This window comes from Canis aureus, chromosome 26 (genome assembly GCF_053574225.1).
Source record: "Canis aureus isolate CA01 chromosome 26, VMU_Caureus_v.1.0, whole genome shotgun sequence".
Classification (NCBI taxonomy): domain Eukaryota; kingdom Metazoa; phylum Chordata; class Mammalia; order Carnivora; family Canidae; genus Canis; species Canis aureus.
The window spans coordinates 28,336,594-28,352,600 of record NC_135636.1 but is presented as its reverse complement, the minus strand read 5'-3'; the positions used below and the strand labels follow the sequence as shown (position 1 = coordinate 28,352,600).

The following is a 16,007-nucleotide window of genomic DNA, read 5'->3' as shown; positions in this document are numbered from 1 at the left end:
TGTCCTTGTTGGGGTGCAACAGGCATTTTCCCACATCCACTGTGATAGCCAAATAATACTTAGACATGTTCCTCTTCACATGGCCACACCTGGCACTACTATACTGAAGGGGACCATTTACATAGGATTAGACAGTAACAGGGCAGCCCGGATGGCTCAGCTGTTTAGCGCCACCTTAGGCCAGGGCCTGATCCTGGGGACCCGGGATCGAGTCCCACGTCAGGCTCCCTGCATGGAGACCGCTTTTCCCTCTGCCTGCGTTTCTGCCTCTCTTTCTTTCTGTGTACACACTCTAATGACAAACCCCTAGTTCTTTAGGTCTCAACTGGTAGATGGATCTGCCTCTTACACAATTAGGCTTGTTTCAGGACTTCAAGTTTATCTCAAAGCTGAAAAATGACTGAAATCAAAGTTACAGAAGAACTTTTATATCCCAAAAGACTATGTTTTTGTCCTATGCTTTTTTCTTTTCTGTTTTGTCCTCATTGTGGTACAAGAGTGTCCTGTATAGAAGCATCACCGTGTTCTGGGTCTTGGAGAGATGGGCAGGTCTGCCCGACCTGTCACTTCAACCTATAAAATAACTATCCTCGTTATAAGCAGAACAAATGCTCTAGGGCCCTGTTATCTCCTTACCCCTGTATCCTGGTTTCAGCACTGAGGGATTCTATCAGTGAAATTCCTTAAGCCACAGTTTCCTCATTTAAAATTGGAACCCAACAAACAATACCTACCTTACAGAGTCACTGTGAGGCTCAAAAAGGCAACACACACCCTTAACTCTGGGTCTCTGGCACATGATGAGCCCACTAGTCAAAGGTAGTCATCATAATCAACAAACTTTGTCTTCAGGGTGAGTTTTTAAAATTGAAACTGATACAATGAGCTGATTTATATAAGAATCATTAAGAAACAAAATTCTTCTGGTATTAGAAAAATCAGAACCATCTAGTTCAAGAGCTGACTGTTGTGTCTTAGTGCCTAGCACTTAAGAAGAAAACAGTGGGCTCGGTGACTGAAGCTGCCCCAACCCCAGCCCTGCCCCCCAGGGCTAACAGAACTCTGACCTCTGTTGACTCTTCTTGCTCATTTATGACGAGGAAGGCATCCTCTGCCGCCTGCCGTTTGACGTCTGCTATAGTTTGCTCCATCCGAGCTCTCTCTGTTGCAATCACTTCGAAGGCTTTTTGCTCTGCCTCAGCAACAGCTTTCTGTACTTCTGACATGGCCTGAATTTTCACCTTATTCACAGCTTCTTCTAGAAGAAAGTGACAGTAAAATCAACTGGCCGAGAAATCTTTTCCCTCCCATTCTCTGTCACTTGCAAGAAGGAACGGAGCTGAAACAAAAGAACTTTTCCAAAAATACACAGGGTTTAACATATGACATACACATTCAGTTTTCTTATACTCACTCATCTGTTCATGTGCTCATTTGTTGGGTGTGTAGATGGAAGTGGGCACTGTGCTAAGGGCTGGGGATATCTATAGGATGACGACATAGTCCATATTCACCTAACTGTTTGTGATCAAGTACAAAGGTGGCCTGGGGTGCTTGACATATGTCAGTACAGGAGACAGAGTTCCAAGGAGAAAAGTGGTCAGCTCTACAAGTGGCAGGGGAGAATTCAAGAAAACGTGTCCTGGTTGACATGGTAGGTGGAAATGAATTTTTGGAAAGTCCTGCATCCCATGCTAAGGCCTTTGGTTCTTCTTCTAAAGAAAACATGAATTCCTGAAAGGTCTATGCAAGGAGAAAGGACTGAAGGCAGAGACAGTCTGGGAGAGGCAGGGGGCAGTAGAAATCCACCTGATAGAAGAGACTGAATTTAGGCATAATCAAGTGGCACAGAAGAAGGTATGAAAAAGATGAGGCCAGTAGCATCTAAGGGTCCAGAGGCAGAGGTGAAATTGAAGAGTGATAGTGCTATGAAATGAAACAAATAATAAACAAAATGCCATGCGGAGGCAAGTGAGAAGATCAAAGTGTCCCTGGGACATCCAGTCAGGAGGCAGCTGGGTATATAAGACTGAACTCAGCAGAGAATGGCAAGCTGAAGATACAAATGTAGGCATGCCAGGAACCTGGGCTTCCAAAGCCCTGTCCAAAGTTATGATTGTCCCACTTGGTCACAGATGACAGCACAGCAAAGACTTAAATCCAGCCGTTAACACTAAAGTTTGACTCTTAACCAGTTAACCAATGTACCTCCCAAGTAGGAAATCACTATTACCATGCACAAGTTAGATCTTGTGCATGGTAATCTTTCTCTCTACCTTAACAATTGCTACCTTCATTTCCCATAATTTTAGTCTACTTCTTGGTAATACGTATTTCCCCATTTCCAACTGCAATGATGTTTCCAAGTTGCCGTGTAGTTTTCCAAATTAAAAAAAAGAAAGAAAGAAAAATAAAGACTTATTTATTTGTGTGTGAGACAGAGGGAGAGAAAGAAAGAGTACAAGTAGGGGGGGGAGGACAGAGTGAATCTTCAAGCAGGCTCTCTGCTGAGGGCAGAGCCCATAGTGGGGCTCGATCCTACAATCCTTGATATCATGACCTGAGCTAAAACCAAGATGTGGACATTTAACCAACTGAGCCACCTATGTGCAAGCTATTTTTAATGACAAAATAGCATTCTGTGGTATTGCACTGTAAATTCACATAGAATATACTAAAAATGCTAATTTTACACATATTGTCTTTTTTTTTAAACAATTTGTGTGGCTAAGTTTGGATCACATGCTTTTGAAAGGAAGAATTCAAAAGCATGAAACAGGAATGATTTTAAGAATTTGCATGTACTGGGGTGCCTAGCTCAGTCAATAGAGTGTCAATTCTTGACCTCAAAGCTGCAAGTTCAAGTCCCATGTTGAGTACTTAGAAATAAGATCTTTTTTTTTTTTTTTTTTTTTTTTTTAGAAATAAGATCTTAAAAAAAAAATTTGCACATACTCAAGGCTGGTTACATGTAATAATTTCATATGTAAAACTCTAATGAATCATTTAGTGTCGTTAACAAGATCCTCTAAAAACAGGTCAACAAATATGTCAATAAAGACTCTGGGGGACTTTATCTTGTACTTTCTTGACAGTTGGAACAAACATTTTGCAGTATGTTTATTTGTATTTCTCACAATGTGTTCACATCTTTAGTTCATTTGTTTATAATGGTCTTGATGGTCCTGAAAGAGTCTCTATGAAGGACAAGTATTAACTTTTGTAAAAGTAAATTTTATCTTAGGAAGAAAACCAAGAACCGTACTGGACTACAAAAAAATGGTCCTGGAAAAGGGAGTGTAGAAGAAAAAGAAAGCTCATGTCTGGACAAGGGCAGCAACAGGGACATGAGGCTAGTTTCACCCAGTGGCTTACCACAATAGGCAGACCACTTTTCTTTTAGCCTCCTAGAAAATGAGGCCCACCAAGAACAGTCTTGACAAAGATGGAGATAACAAAGGTGAAAGGAAGAGTGGAGGGCTGTTGCAAGACCAGAATGTATCAGGTTATGTGCGAACACAGTGTGTGTAGATTCAAGTGAAGCCAACAGGCAAAAATGAACTGAGCTATATGCTCAGAAATAAGGCTATAAATATAGAAGGAAAAGTTGGTTACTTAATGCCTTGGGGTGACCTAGCAGAAAGGCATGCAAGGAACTTCGATGGACAGTCTGAAGTCATTCTAAATTCTTGACCTGCAGAGTAATGTGAGAGGAAGTCCGGATGTAAGTGAAAGCTTGAAGTGGAGTGGCAGGAGCTGAGAGTTCTGAAGAGAAAATAAGGAGACAACCACCTTTCCCCCAAACATGTGTTGCATACTCGCACAAATTAGTGAGTATGTGTGACCTAGAAGCAGACAGATACGTACCAGTTTTTTTCCAAAACTCCACAGGTACATATCCTGTTCCTGGCCTACTGCTGAATTCTCGCTGTGTATCTACAGAAAGGATAAACAGCACAGGGTTAGACATGATCTATACCAACATGTTTCATTTTTATGAAAATTTTTTAATGAAAAATTCTGACAAGGAATAAAATCAGATTACAAAAAAGTACACTAAATGTGTAGTTTTAAAACACACACGCATGCCTCAAATAGTAACGGTACTTCAATTCAAAGTAGTGAGATTTTTTTTTTTTAATTTTTATTTATTTATGATAGGCACACAGTGAGAGAGAGAGAGAGGCAGAGACACAGGCAGAGGGAGAAGCAGGCTCCATGCACCGGGAGCCCGACGTGGGATTCGATCCCGGGTCTCCAGGATCGCGCCCCAGGCCAAAGGCAGGCGCTAAACCGCTGCGCCACCCAGGGATCCCCAAAGTAGTGAGATTAAAAGTGATCTTCACTTTCTTATTTTATCTATATGTCCTTATTGTTTTTCCTATAGCCGTGGATGTATTTTTAAGATACTTCCTAAAATGTAAACATAAGTACAGATAGATACTTATACAAATATATGCATGTATATCCCTATCCAATATAACAATTCCCATCGTGCATAGATCTCTCTTAACTGCTCTGTAGACATGTCAGAGAATATGGCTTTTGTTTCTTGGTAACTGTGAATTTGGGGTGGGGAAGGGTAACTTTGAATTTTTACAGGTGATTTATTTATTTATTTTTAAAAAAATTTTACTTATTTATGAGAGACACAGAGAGAGAGAGAAGAGAGAGAGAGGCAGAGACACAGGCAGAGGGAGAAGCACACCCCACGCAGGGAGCCCAATGTGGGACTTGACCCCAGGACTCCAGGATCACGCCTGGGCCGAAGGCAGGCAGTAAACCGCTGAGCCATGCAGGGATCCCCTTTACATGTGATTTAAAGAGGTTGCCTTTAAAGTTTCTTAAAATGCTTATAAACAAATAAAAAGCAAGTAGTAAAGAAAATACTCTGATATGGAATAGTGCATTTCAAATGTATCCCAAAGAGGCACCCCAGTGGTAACCCCACTGGTAGGGGTTGTATAAACACACACACACACACACACGTTTATTGTGATTTTAAGATATAATATTTTATAAGAAGAGGGCCCATTAAGCTTTTTTTTTTTTTTTTAAATGAGTCAATTCCAGCAGACTTTCAAATTTCCTTATGCTTTACTGAGGCTAAGCTGAAAAACAGATTTTATGCTCTGAATACTCACCAACCCATGGTGCAAAAAGGAATCAGGGAAACAGTACAGCGGGGGAGGGTAGCCTGGCATGAAATGTTTGCCAAGGGAGGTTTATAAAATGGTTACTCCTCATGAGAATGCTTCGCAACTGGCTGTAAACTGGTCTGGGACAGGGACGGATTCCCTCCCATTCCAGGAGCTATCGGCACAAAAAACCTACTGCTGTATTCCCCAGATAGCTAGGAGGGGATAATGAGGCACCATTTAGTACACTCACAATGTTGTACAACCATCCCTACTATCTAATTCTCAAACATTTTCATCATCCCAAAAAGAGACCCCATAAGTTTAAAATATTGACAGAATTAATACTTTTTGCGACACTGGGCTCTCTAGGAAGCGCTACTATGGAAAACAGAAGGGCTCTATTTAACACGGGTGAGATTCCTGATCCATGTAGCCATTTGTCAAACACCTAGAAACTCAAGGATGAGACTCATGAAATAAAAATAGGGAAAAAATCTAGGATCAGAAGAATCAAGTGACACAAGCTAAAGAAGGCAATGGACCAAATTCAATGGAATCTTTTTTATTAAGATTTATTTATTTATTGGTTTGTTTATTTATTTATTTATTTATGAGAGAGAGAGAGAGAGAGAGAGGGGCAGAGACACAGGCAGAGGGAGAAGCAGGCTCCATGCAGGGAGCCCGACATGGGACTCGATTCTGGGACTCCAGGATTGCGCCCTGGGCCAAAAGCAGGCGCCAAACCACTGAACCACCCAGGGATTCCCTCAATGGAATCTTAAGTAAGGAAAACCAGTGAGAAAAAAGGATTGAGTGTGTAGACAAGCTACCACAGGTTATTAAATGATAGAAGAAACATTTGTTTACTTGTGGGGATGTGAGGTAAGTCCTGATCAACCAAGGGAAAAGCTACTTCATTTCTGTTATCAATATGCCTTGGTCATATTCATTGTATGTGCCCAGTTCCTAAGATTTTATTTATCTGACAGATGTAAAAGGTGAGAAATCTAACCTTAAAGGGAACTTCTCAGATTACTCAAAACATAGCTGGAAACTACATACATTTAATATGGCATTTCCATAAGTCAGAGTAACTGTACTTCTAAACCCAGAAAGGAACAAAAATCAGGATTTTCAACTGGTTCACTAAGAAAAGCAGAGTCTCAGAGGCTACTGTAATCAAAGGCAAGACAGATAACGTAAATAAATCACAATGGTATTTTGGCTATTTAAGAGAATGCTCTAGTTCTTAGGAGAAATAGAACAAAACATTTAAGGATGAGTGTCATGATGGTTGGGGGAGACTGAACCTACATCTACCTACTCATCTATAATGAGGTAAAGCAAATATGGCAAAATGTGAAAAACAAGTGAAACCAGATAGAGGGCACATGAGTGCTCTCTGTCTTACTCAAAACATTTTTATGTGTTTGAAAAACTTCAAGATAAAAAATTGGGGAAAATGTTCTTTAGTATATATATAGAAAATTCTGTAAGAGCAAACAAATTTCTTAATAAATGAGTCTATGGGAGCAGGAGAGAAACAGTGGGTGGTGGCAGGTTTTTCATAATTTGTAGGTTTCTGTAATACTTGCCTTTCTTTTTTTTTTTTTTTTTAAAGATTTTATTTATTCATTCATGAGAGACACAGAGAGAGGCAGAGACACAGGCTGAGGGAGAAGCAGGCTCCTCAAGGGGAGTACAATGCAGGACTCCATCCTGGGACTCCGGGACCATGCCCTGAGCCGGAGGCAGATGCTCAATCACCGAGCCACCCAGGTATCCCAATGTTCGCCCTTTTTACAATGTAACCCATTTAAAAAACTGAGGGAATAACCAAATTAAAATACTCAAGAAAGGGCAGCCCAAGTGGCTCAGCGGTTTAGCACCACCTTCAGCCCAAGGCCTGATCCTGGAAATCCGGGATCAAGCCCCACGTCAGGCTCCCTGCATGGAGCCTGCTTCTCCCTCTGCCTGTGTCTCTGCCTCTTTCTCTCTCTCTCTGTGTTTCTCATGAATAAGTAAATAAAATATTAAAAAAAAACAACTCAAGAAAATACAGTGGATCAGCTATGAGTGTGTGCTGGTTCTAGAATGCTATACTTATAATCCGTACTAGTAATATGACTGTTTTGGCCAACTTTTTAACTTATTTAAGCCTCAGTGTTGTCGTCTGTCAAAGAATGTAATAGCAATTCCTATATCTCAACAGACAGCTTTGAAAGCACATGTGAGGGGGAATCCCTGGGTGGTCAGTGGTTTAGCGCCTGCCTTCGGCCCAGCACGTGATTCTGGAGTCCCAGGATCAAGTCCCACATCAGGCTCCAAGCATGGAGCCTTCTTCCCCCTCTGCGTGTGTCTCTGACTCTTTCTTTCTCTGTGTCTCTCATGAATAAATAAAATCTTAAAAAAAAAAAAGAAAGAAAGAAAGAAAACACATGTGAAACTTTAGCACTGGCTAGAACACAATAAGAATCCAGATAAACTATGATTATTAAATTTGAATACTAATACGGTCAGAAAGATCAATGAAGAAAACAGACTGAAGTATTCAACAAAATGGAGTATTAGTAATTATATCATTTCAGTATCTAAAGGATGGGTGGGTATTCGTTATTTGATGGTAGTAAGTTTTAAATTAGATTGCTAATACCCAAATATACAGATTTGAATGTAATGTAGATGAAATCGGTTGTATATTGGATGAGGATGAAGGTCAAGGAACAAAGTATAAAAGGAAGTGATGGATTTGATTCCATAAATATTAGCTATCTTATCCATCAAAAACCAGTTGGGGTAAGAGGTGGGAGAGAAAACAAAAACCAAGATCAAATGAATAAAAATACCTATATTCACAACGTATTAATTTTATAGCTAAGAATACATCCGAAGGCAAAAATGCAAGATGTTTGAAAAATCACAGGTCCCATCTTAGTCCAATTAAATCAGAATCTTGACATGGGGCCAGGGCATCAGCAATTTTCCAAAAGTATCCACTTTTTGTTTTGTGATGTCATGGGCACTTAAAGTTAAACTACTGAAAGAATGTGTGTGACTTAGAATCCAGCATTAGTGAGTAAGGTCTTCCAAACCATACTAGGATCACCACCTCTCTGTTGGTCTTACATATTTTCTATTGTAACACTGTTAAAGTGTCTTTCTTTAGGTATTGCTACATGCTGATTATTTCAACTGTGGCCATTACTGGCTAACCAGCCATTTCATTCTCTTTTAACCTCCATTCTCACTCTATCACAGACACATTCACAATTTATTCCCCTTCTGTTCCTCCAGAGATATTCAAATTCTGTTACACCGGTAGTCAATATTTACAGTATTGAATGTAAATACTAATCCCAGTTGAGTCATGTGGTTCAGATTCTATGAATCTTTTTTTTTTTTTTTAAGATTTTATTTATTCATTCATATGAGAGAGAGAGAGGCACAGACACTGGCAGAGGGAGAAGCAGGCTCCATGTAGGGAGCCTGACGTGGGACTCGATCCCGGGTCTCCAGGATAATGCCCTGGGCCGAAGGCGGGCGGCTAAACCACTGGGCCACAGGGGCTGCCCTGAATCTTTTTTTCTTTTTTAACAGATTTTATTTATTTGATTGGGGGGGGGGGGGGAGTACACAGACAAGCAGGGCAGCCAGAGGGAGAAGAAGAAAGAAGCAGGCTTCCTGTGGATCCCAGGACCTTGGGATAATGACCTGAGCCAAAAGCAGACCCTTAACTGAGCCACCCAGGCGCCATCTATGAATCTTTTTATATACTTAACAAGTTTTTTTTTTTTTGAGAGTTAATAATTGCCTTGTTTAGTGTAATTATTTCTCAATCTTAACTTCTCTTCCTATTGTATAAATTACTTTTTTAAAAAGATTTATTTATTTATTTATTCGTGAGAGACACACAAAGAGGCAAAGACATAGAGGGAGAAGCAGGCTATCCCACAGGGAGTGTGATGCAGGACTCGATCCCAAAACCCCAGGATCATAACCTGAGCTGAAGGTAAACACTCAATCACTGAGCCACCCAGGTGTCCCTATTGTATAAATATTATAAATTTCATTTTCTTGAAAAAACTTCTAGCAAGCTTTTGGGCTATTACAGCCTCAAATGCTCGTGGTACACCCTGTTGCTTAGGACCCTCCCTAACCAGGCTAGGCATTCCCTTATGTTGATGGGTCCTGTTTAATCAATTCCATGGCTTCTACTTTCTGATTTACTTCCCTCTTTTAAGGTATATCATACCCTGTTGTGGTAAACCATGATAAAGGGTAGATAGGAGGTACATTTTTCAAAAAAGATTTATTTATTTATTTGAGAGACAGGGAGATCAAGTGGGAGCAAGGGTGCTCCAGTGAGGGGGGCAGAGGGAGAGAACCATCAAGCAGACTCCCTGCTGAGCGCAGAGCCCAAAGCTGGGCTCAGTCTCAGGACTCATGAGATCATGATATGAGATGAAACCAAGAGACTGACCCCTAACCAAGCCATCCAGGTGCCTTAGGAGGTACATGTTTTGAAAAATTGTGGGGGATTAATTAAAATTAATGGTTTTGGTTTGGTCAAAAAATTTTTTAAACATTTTATTAATTAATTAATTAATTAATTTATTCATTCATTCATTCATTCATGAGAGACACAGAGAAAGAGAGAGAGAGAGAGGCAGAGACACAGGCAGAGGGAGAAGCAGGCTCCATGCAGGAAGCCCGATGTGGGAGTTGATCCAGGGTCTCCAGGATCATGCCCTGGGCCGAAGGCAGATGTTCAACCGCTGAGCCACCCAGGCATCCCGGTTTGGCCAATTTTTTACAAAGATTTATTGATTTACTTTAAAGAGAGAAAGAGAAAGTATGTGTGCTTGAGCCAAAGGAGAAGAAAAGATAATCAATCCCAAGATTTCACACCTAGTGTAAGGGCTCAATGCCACGACCATGAGATCATGGCCCCAACCTGAAACCAAGAGTCAGATGCTCAACTGACTGTACCACCTAGGTGCCCCAGGTCTAGTACAGAATTCTAAGTTAAAATAACTTTTCTTCAGAGTTGTCTTCTAAGTTTCTTTTCTTCTCTTCTCTTCTCCCTTCCTTCCTACCTTCTTTCCAAGATTTATTTATTTATTCATGAGAGGTAGAGACAAAGGCAGAGGGAGAAGCAGGCTCTCTACAGGGAGCCCAATGTGGGACTCAATCCTGGATCCTGGGATCACGCCCTGAACTGAATGAAGGCAGATGCCCAACCGCTGAGCCACCCAAGTGTCCCATTTTCTAAGTTTTTTTTTTTAATTTTTAAAAAAAAATTTTTTTTTTTTATGATAGTCACACAGAGAGAGAGAGGCAGACATAGGCAGAGGGAGAAGCAGGCTCATGCACCGGGAGGCCGACGTGGGATTCGATTCCGGGTCTCCAGGATCGCGCCCTGGGCCAAAGGCAGGCGCCAAACTGCTGCGCCACCCAGGGATACCCATTTTCTAAGTTAATGATGCTGATATTTGTTTCTTCTCCAGTCTTGTCTAATTTATAGACTGGTTCAAGTTGGAATACTGACATTCAGTTCTGGATAATTAAAAAAAATTTTTTTCAGTAACTATCTTCCCTATCTATTCATAGTTTCTGAAACTCATCTGATTTGGATGAATAACAAGTTCATAAAAATATTAAAGTGAACATCCACAAACCTATAGGTCAAAAAAGACACTTCCAGCAGCCCTAAATCCCCAAGAGATGGCTAGTGGTAAGCCACAGTCCTGTTTAAAGGATGCTGGCCAGACTTACACTCCTACAGTCAAAAGAGCTCATAGTGATGATGAATGCCCAACTCTGTATTCCATCACCTATAGCCTCCATCCTACACCCCCAGAGAAAACCATTCTCTTGATCTCTATGATGATATTTTCTTTCTTTTTTTTTGATGATCATTTTCTTGTTTTTCCTTATGCTTTTCCTACTTATTTATGGTTCCTTAAATAAAATACCAAAATACATCCCTTGTTGTCTAAAGCAAATTTATCCCTGAAAATATTGTGACTTACCAATGTTCAGATAGAAGGAACCTATATTTGATTATTTTACATGGGAAAAGTAAAAATGCTATGCAGTATCTTAGTGAATTTCTCCCCAAATCACCAAAACACTTAAATACTAAACATGTAAGTAAATAAATCACCAGCAGTTTCTGTACACCCAAAAGATTTAAAACACGAATTATGAAAAAAATAAAAAATACACACAAATCACAGATTATCTAATTATTTAAAAGTCATTGATATGTCTGTGTGTTATGTCCAAGAATACTGCAGAATGTAGAACAGTGCTGCTCCAAATGCTAGTCTGCACACCACTTTGGTCCATAAAGAGATCGGGAACTTACGCCAGAATGCCCGACCACTATGTCTCTAAGCACACTGTTTAATGTAGAGGACTCTTCTCAAAGTAAGCAAAAGTGTACCCCAATACATGCTGTGGCAAGCTTCTCATACGATCACAGTCCAGTAACAAACTGGTTTAGAATGGTTTTGGTCCACATTTTGAATAGCATGATTATTTAGGAGACGAATGATGCTTTCTTTCTCTACTGCAACAAACAGTAAAATAAAAATATAAAATATGTATACTATGTATAAATAAAGATACTGAAAAAGATGAATAGAGAGTAATGCAGAGTAATGTTTTAATTCCCCCAGCAAGACTTGCCATCGGGGCTAGAGAAGAGCTGCCTCAGGACTGCAGCTCACTCTGCATTGCACTGTATGCCACTCACCTCGACACATGCAGACTGACTGTTAGAACGTAGTTGATTTGGTTGGGGAACTTTGTATGTTTCTGCAAGTTGTTATAGGGACTACTTATGAAGGTTCAAATGGTGAGGGATATGATGAGCTCTGAAGTTATCTGTACATTTGTATATATGTATTGATTAACTGATCAGTGGATAGATTGATTGTAATCTCTACACCCAACATGGGGCTCAAACACATGACCCTGAGGTTAAGAAACACATGCTCCTCTGACTGTGCCAGCCAGGCAGCCCAAGCTCTAAAGTTTTTATAAAAGGAATCACACTGCAGCTACAAGTGTTCTTTGATGTCTTAATGTGATATCCTGCACAATGTTGCTCATCTATGGCTGCCTCAAGAGTCAACTCTGTGGGAGGGGTGGGGAGTGGGATCCTTTGGTTACCAATGTCTTTGCCTCTTTTATTTTGAAGTCTTTTTTAGACTAACAGCTGTTGTCTGTGGAACATGCTAGGTCTGTCACAATAAACGATTCATTCTCCCTGGTGAAAAGATGGAGCTTGAAGTGGGTAGGTGGATGGGGAAAAAGGCTGATCACAGATGGCCTCTCATTTAGCTGTGTCTTTGGATAGGGCACCTTTTCAGTTACTAAATGAATGTGATGGAACATTTTGGGGGAAAACACTGTGGCACTGCATGTATCCCGGATTGAGAGAACAGTTGTTCATACCTCTGCATCTTCAGGCTATGAAAAGGCAAGATGGGATAACTCAGCTTGGTATAATAGAATTTTTTATAAAGGCCTCCAGACAGAGGATGATAAATGGTATTTTCCTGGATGGGGAGTGAGAGGGAGAGGAGGGAAGATGACAGGAACATTTTTAGATTTTTCAGGGCTACTACTGAGGAATAAATGTGATGTACATGAGAATACCTAGGACATTCAACCAGGGAGACAACGATTCTTTCACCATCACCTAGCACACACAGAGAGAGAGTTAAAAACAGAATAAAACCATTAATATTCTCATTATCCCCAAGTTAAATAGTATTTCTTGAACCTGCCATGTACTGAATCCTTGACATATTTTATCATTTACTCTTCAAACTTACCTGGGTCTTTCTAACTCCACAATCTACCAAAGTCTTCCCTGCCATCATAGGGGAGACTCCTCCCTTACCATTGCTGAGAGAATCTGCACTCCCGGGACTGTGCTGCCTGGAGACCAAATCACTCCCTGTCTTCCTCATCTCTGTGTTTTCGTTACACCTTCTTTTCCAGTAGTTGAGTTCTTCACGATCAGATTCCTGACAGCGCCGCAGAACCGCCATGGAGCGCCTTGTCTTCTCTACCATTTCCATAATGCAATTCAGAGCCTAAATCAGAGAGGAAGTCAGGCAGATATAAGATTAGGACTGTCAAATAACCAATACTGAAAATTAAGGACAGGTAAACTATAAAGAATGAAGGCTTAAGTATCTTACAGGTTAGCAATATCAGCCTATATGAAAGCCTTGCTTAACAGCTTCTTTTTACTTATTTATTTAATTTGGTGGGGAGGGAGACAGAATCCTAAGCAGACTCCATGCCCAGCACAGCCACAACATGGGGTTGAATATCACAATCCTGAGATCATGACCTTAGCCAAAATCAAGAGTGGGGAACACTTAACCAACTGAGCTACTCAGGTACCCCCAACAGGTTCTTTTTAAATATATATACAATGCAAAATGTTTTTTTTGGATTTCAAAATAACACTTTTTGGATTCTTCCAGGTTGAAGCAGCCAGAGTCTCTCACCATAATTCTTTAAATATTCTGATAAAACCATATTATCTCTCTGCCTAAATACATCAAGTTACTAGATAAAGCTAGAGATTTATACAAGAATGCAATCAGAGAAAGAACATTCAGAGACAATTTCACTCAACAAGGAAAAGGTATGTAGGTGTATTTCAAGTAGGTACTACATCTTTTCTTCCATTTTTAGGACACCAATTCTCTTTTTTAAAAGACTTTTATTTATTTATTTGACACAGAAAGAGTACAAGAAGAGTAACGGCAGGCAGAAGGAGAAGCAGGCTCCCTACTGAGGAAGGAGCCCGATGTGGGGCTCGATCCCTGGACCCTGGGATCATGATCTAGGCAGAAGACAGCCACTTAACCCAGTGAGCCAACCAGGAGTCCCTCTCATTTGTTTATAGAGAAGCACCATTTATTTAGCATTTCCTATATATTAGATCCTGTGATAAGCACCTTCTATTATATTATCACCTACCTTGCTATGAATTCAAATATTACAGTATTCTTTTTTTTAAGATATAAAAATTAAGGCTAGAAACATTAAAAACAACTTGCCCATTGCACAAAGATAGGAAGTAGCAAAGCTGAGATCTGAACTCACAGCCTCGTTTTTTTAAATTGATTTTTATTAAAGGTTTTTATTTCTTTATTCATGAAAGACACAGAGAGAGAGAGGCAGAGACACAGGCAGAGGAAGAAGCAGGCTCCATGCAGGGGGCCTGATGTGGGATTCAATCCCAGGTCTCTGGGATCATGCCCTGGGCTGAAGGCAGCGCTAAACTGTTGAGCTACCCAGGCTGCCCCACAGCCCCGTTTTTTAACCATTATACTTTATGACTTCATTTGGTTATATCCTGAAGTAATTACCCCACTACAAAGATTTGGGAGTTACTCTTATCTCTCTAGCTAGGGGAGTAGCAGATAAATCAGGTTTATTTTATTTCATTTTATTAATTCATAAGTAAGCTCTACACCCAAAATGGGACTTGAAGTGCTTGATCTCACAATCCTGAAATTGAGAGTCACATGTTCAACAGACTGAGCCAACCAGTTGGCTTCATAAATCAGTTTTTATTGTAGATGATATGGCTCTGGTTAATTTCACATCAGGCATATGTACTCCATTACTATTGGTGATATTAAGAAGTAAAATATAATAGGAAAATTATACGCCATAAGATTCTTACATGATCAAGATGTTTCCATTCATCTGCCCACTCCCTTTCGGTCAACCGGTGGTCTACCAACTCATCTTGATAGCCTCCATTAAGACCTATTAGAAATGAGAGATTAAATTTGAAGACAGAGGAAAGAATACAATAAACAAAATTCTATCATGTAAAAACACACACATCTGTACCAAATGTGAGCACACTGCTAGGGCAATGATTCAAAATGGAGTGTAGGAAACACAAAATGACATAAAGCCAACAACAACAACAACAAATCACCATTTAGAATATATAACAAACTCTGACAAATCAGTTAAAAAGGCAAACAGCCCAAAGGAAAAACAGTCAAAAGAAATAAAAAGATATGCCACAAACAGAAAAGCATAGATGGTCCATAAAAACATGAAGACAGTAAAACTGTAAGTAGAGTACAAGTAAAAATCTCTACGAAGATAGCATTTCATATCCATATATTGGAAAAAACTAAATTGCCAGATAACCCTTAGTACTGGCAAGGATGTAACACAATGCAAATACTTAACCACCCCAAATAGAGTGGGTACTGTACAAGCACTTGGAAACAACTTAGTATTACTAAAAAATATGTACATTTTTAAGTAAGCTCTATGCTCAACATGGAACCTGAACTCAACCCTGAGGACTGAGTTGATGCTCTACTGACTTAAGAGTCAGGTGCCTCGCACAATTTTTTTTTTTTAAGATTTTATTTATTTACTTGAGAGAGAGAGAGAGATAGCCAGAGAGAGCACAAGCAAGGGGGGGAGGGAAAAGCAGATTCCCTGCTAAGCAGGGAGCCTGATGTGGGGCTTGATCTCAGGACTCTGGAATCATGAATGACCTGAGCCGAAGGCAGATGATTAACCAACTGAGCCACCCAGATGCCCCCAAAATATTTTTGTATGGTTTTGATTTATATTTAAATTTGTAGGAATGCAATGACTGTGTGAATCAAAGGTATAATGAATTAACTGTCTACTATTTTGAAAAATCATATGATACCACATATGACAGCACTGTTCATAGCATTGAAATCATTAATATAACATGGCTGTTACCAACCTAAATTTACAAGTGTTAATATTGATAGTAAACCTGTATCTGTGTAAGCACCTGCTTATTTTATGGGATCTTCTTGT

At 40.0% G+C, this 16,007-nt stretch overlaps 1 protein-coding gene across 9 annotated transcripts in view; it reads right to left on the bottom strand.

Annotated features, from left to right (window-relative positions):
- Positions 1-16,007, bottom strand: part of CBFA2T2 (CBFA2/RUNX1 partner transcriptional co-repressor 2) — a 145,959-nt gene that overhangs the window by 8,006 nt on the left and 121,946 nt on the right. For 8 of the 9 annotated variants that reach the window (XR_013365163.1, XM_077872763.1, XM_077872765.1 and 5 more), the window contains 4 exons: positions 14,866-14,951; positions 13,057-13,252; positions 3,868-3,936; positions 1,068-1,258 (listed from right to left, as the gene is read on the bottom strand). Coding sequence is in view for 8 of the 9 variants with exons in the window: in XM_077872763.1 (XP_077728889.1) it covers positions 1,068-1,258; positions 3,868-3,936; positions 13,057-13,252; positions 14,866-14,951 (542 nt within the window). In the remaining variant the exon portion in view is untranslated. The remainder of the gene's footprint in view (positions 1-1,067; positions 1,259-3,867; positions 3,937-13,056; positions 13,253-14,865; positions 14,952-16,007) is intronic. The other variant, XM_077872762.1, reaches the window with a different exon arrangement.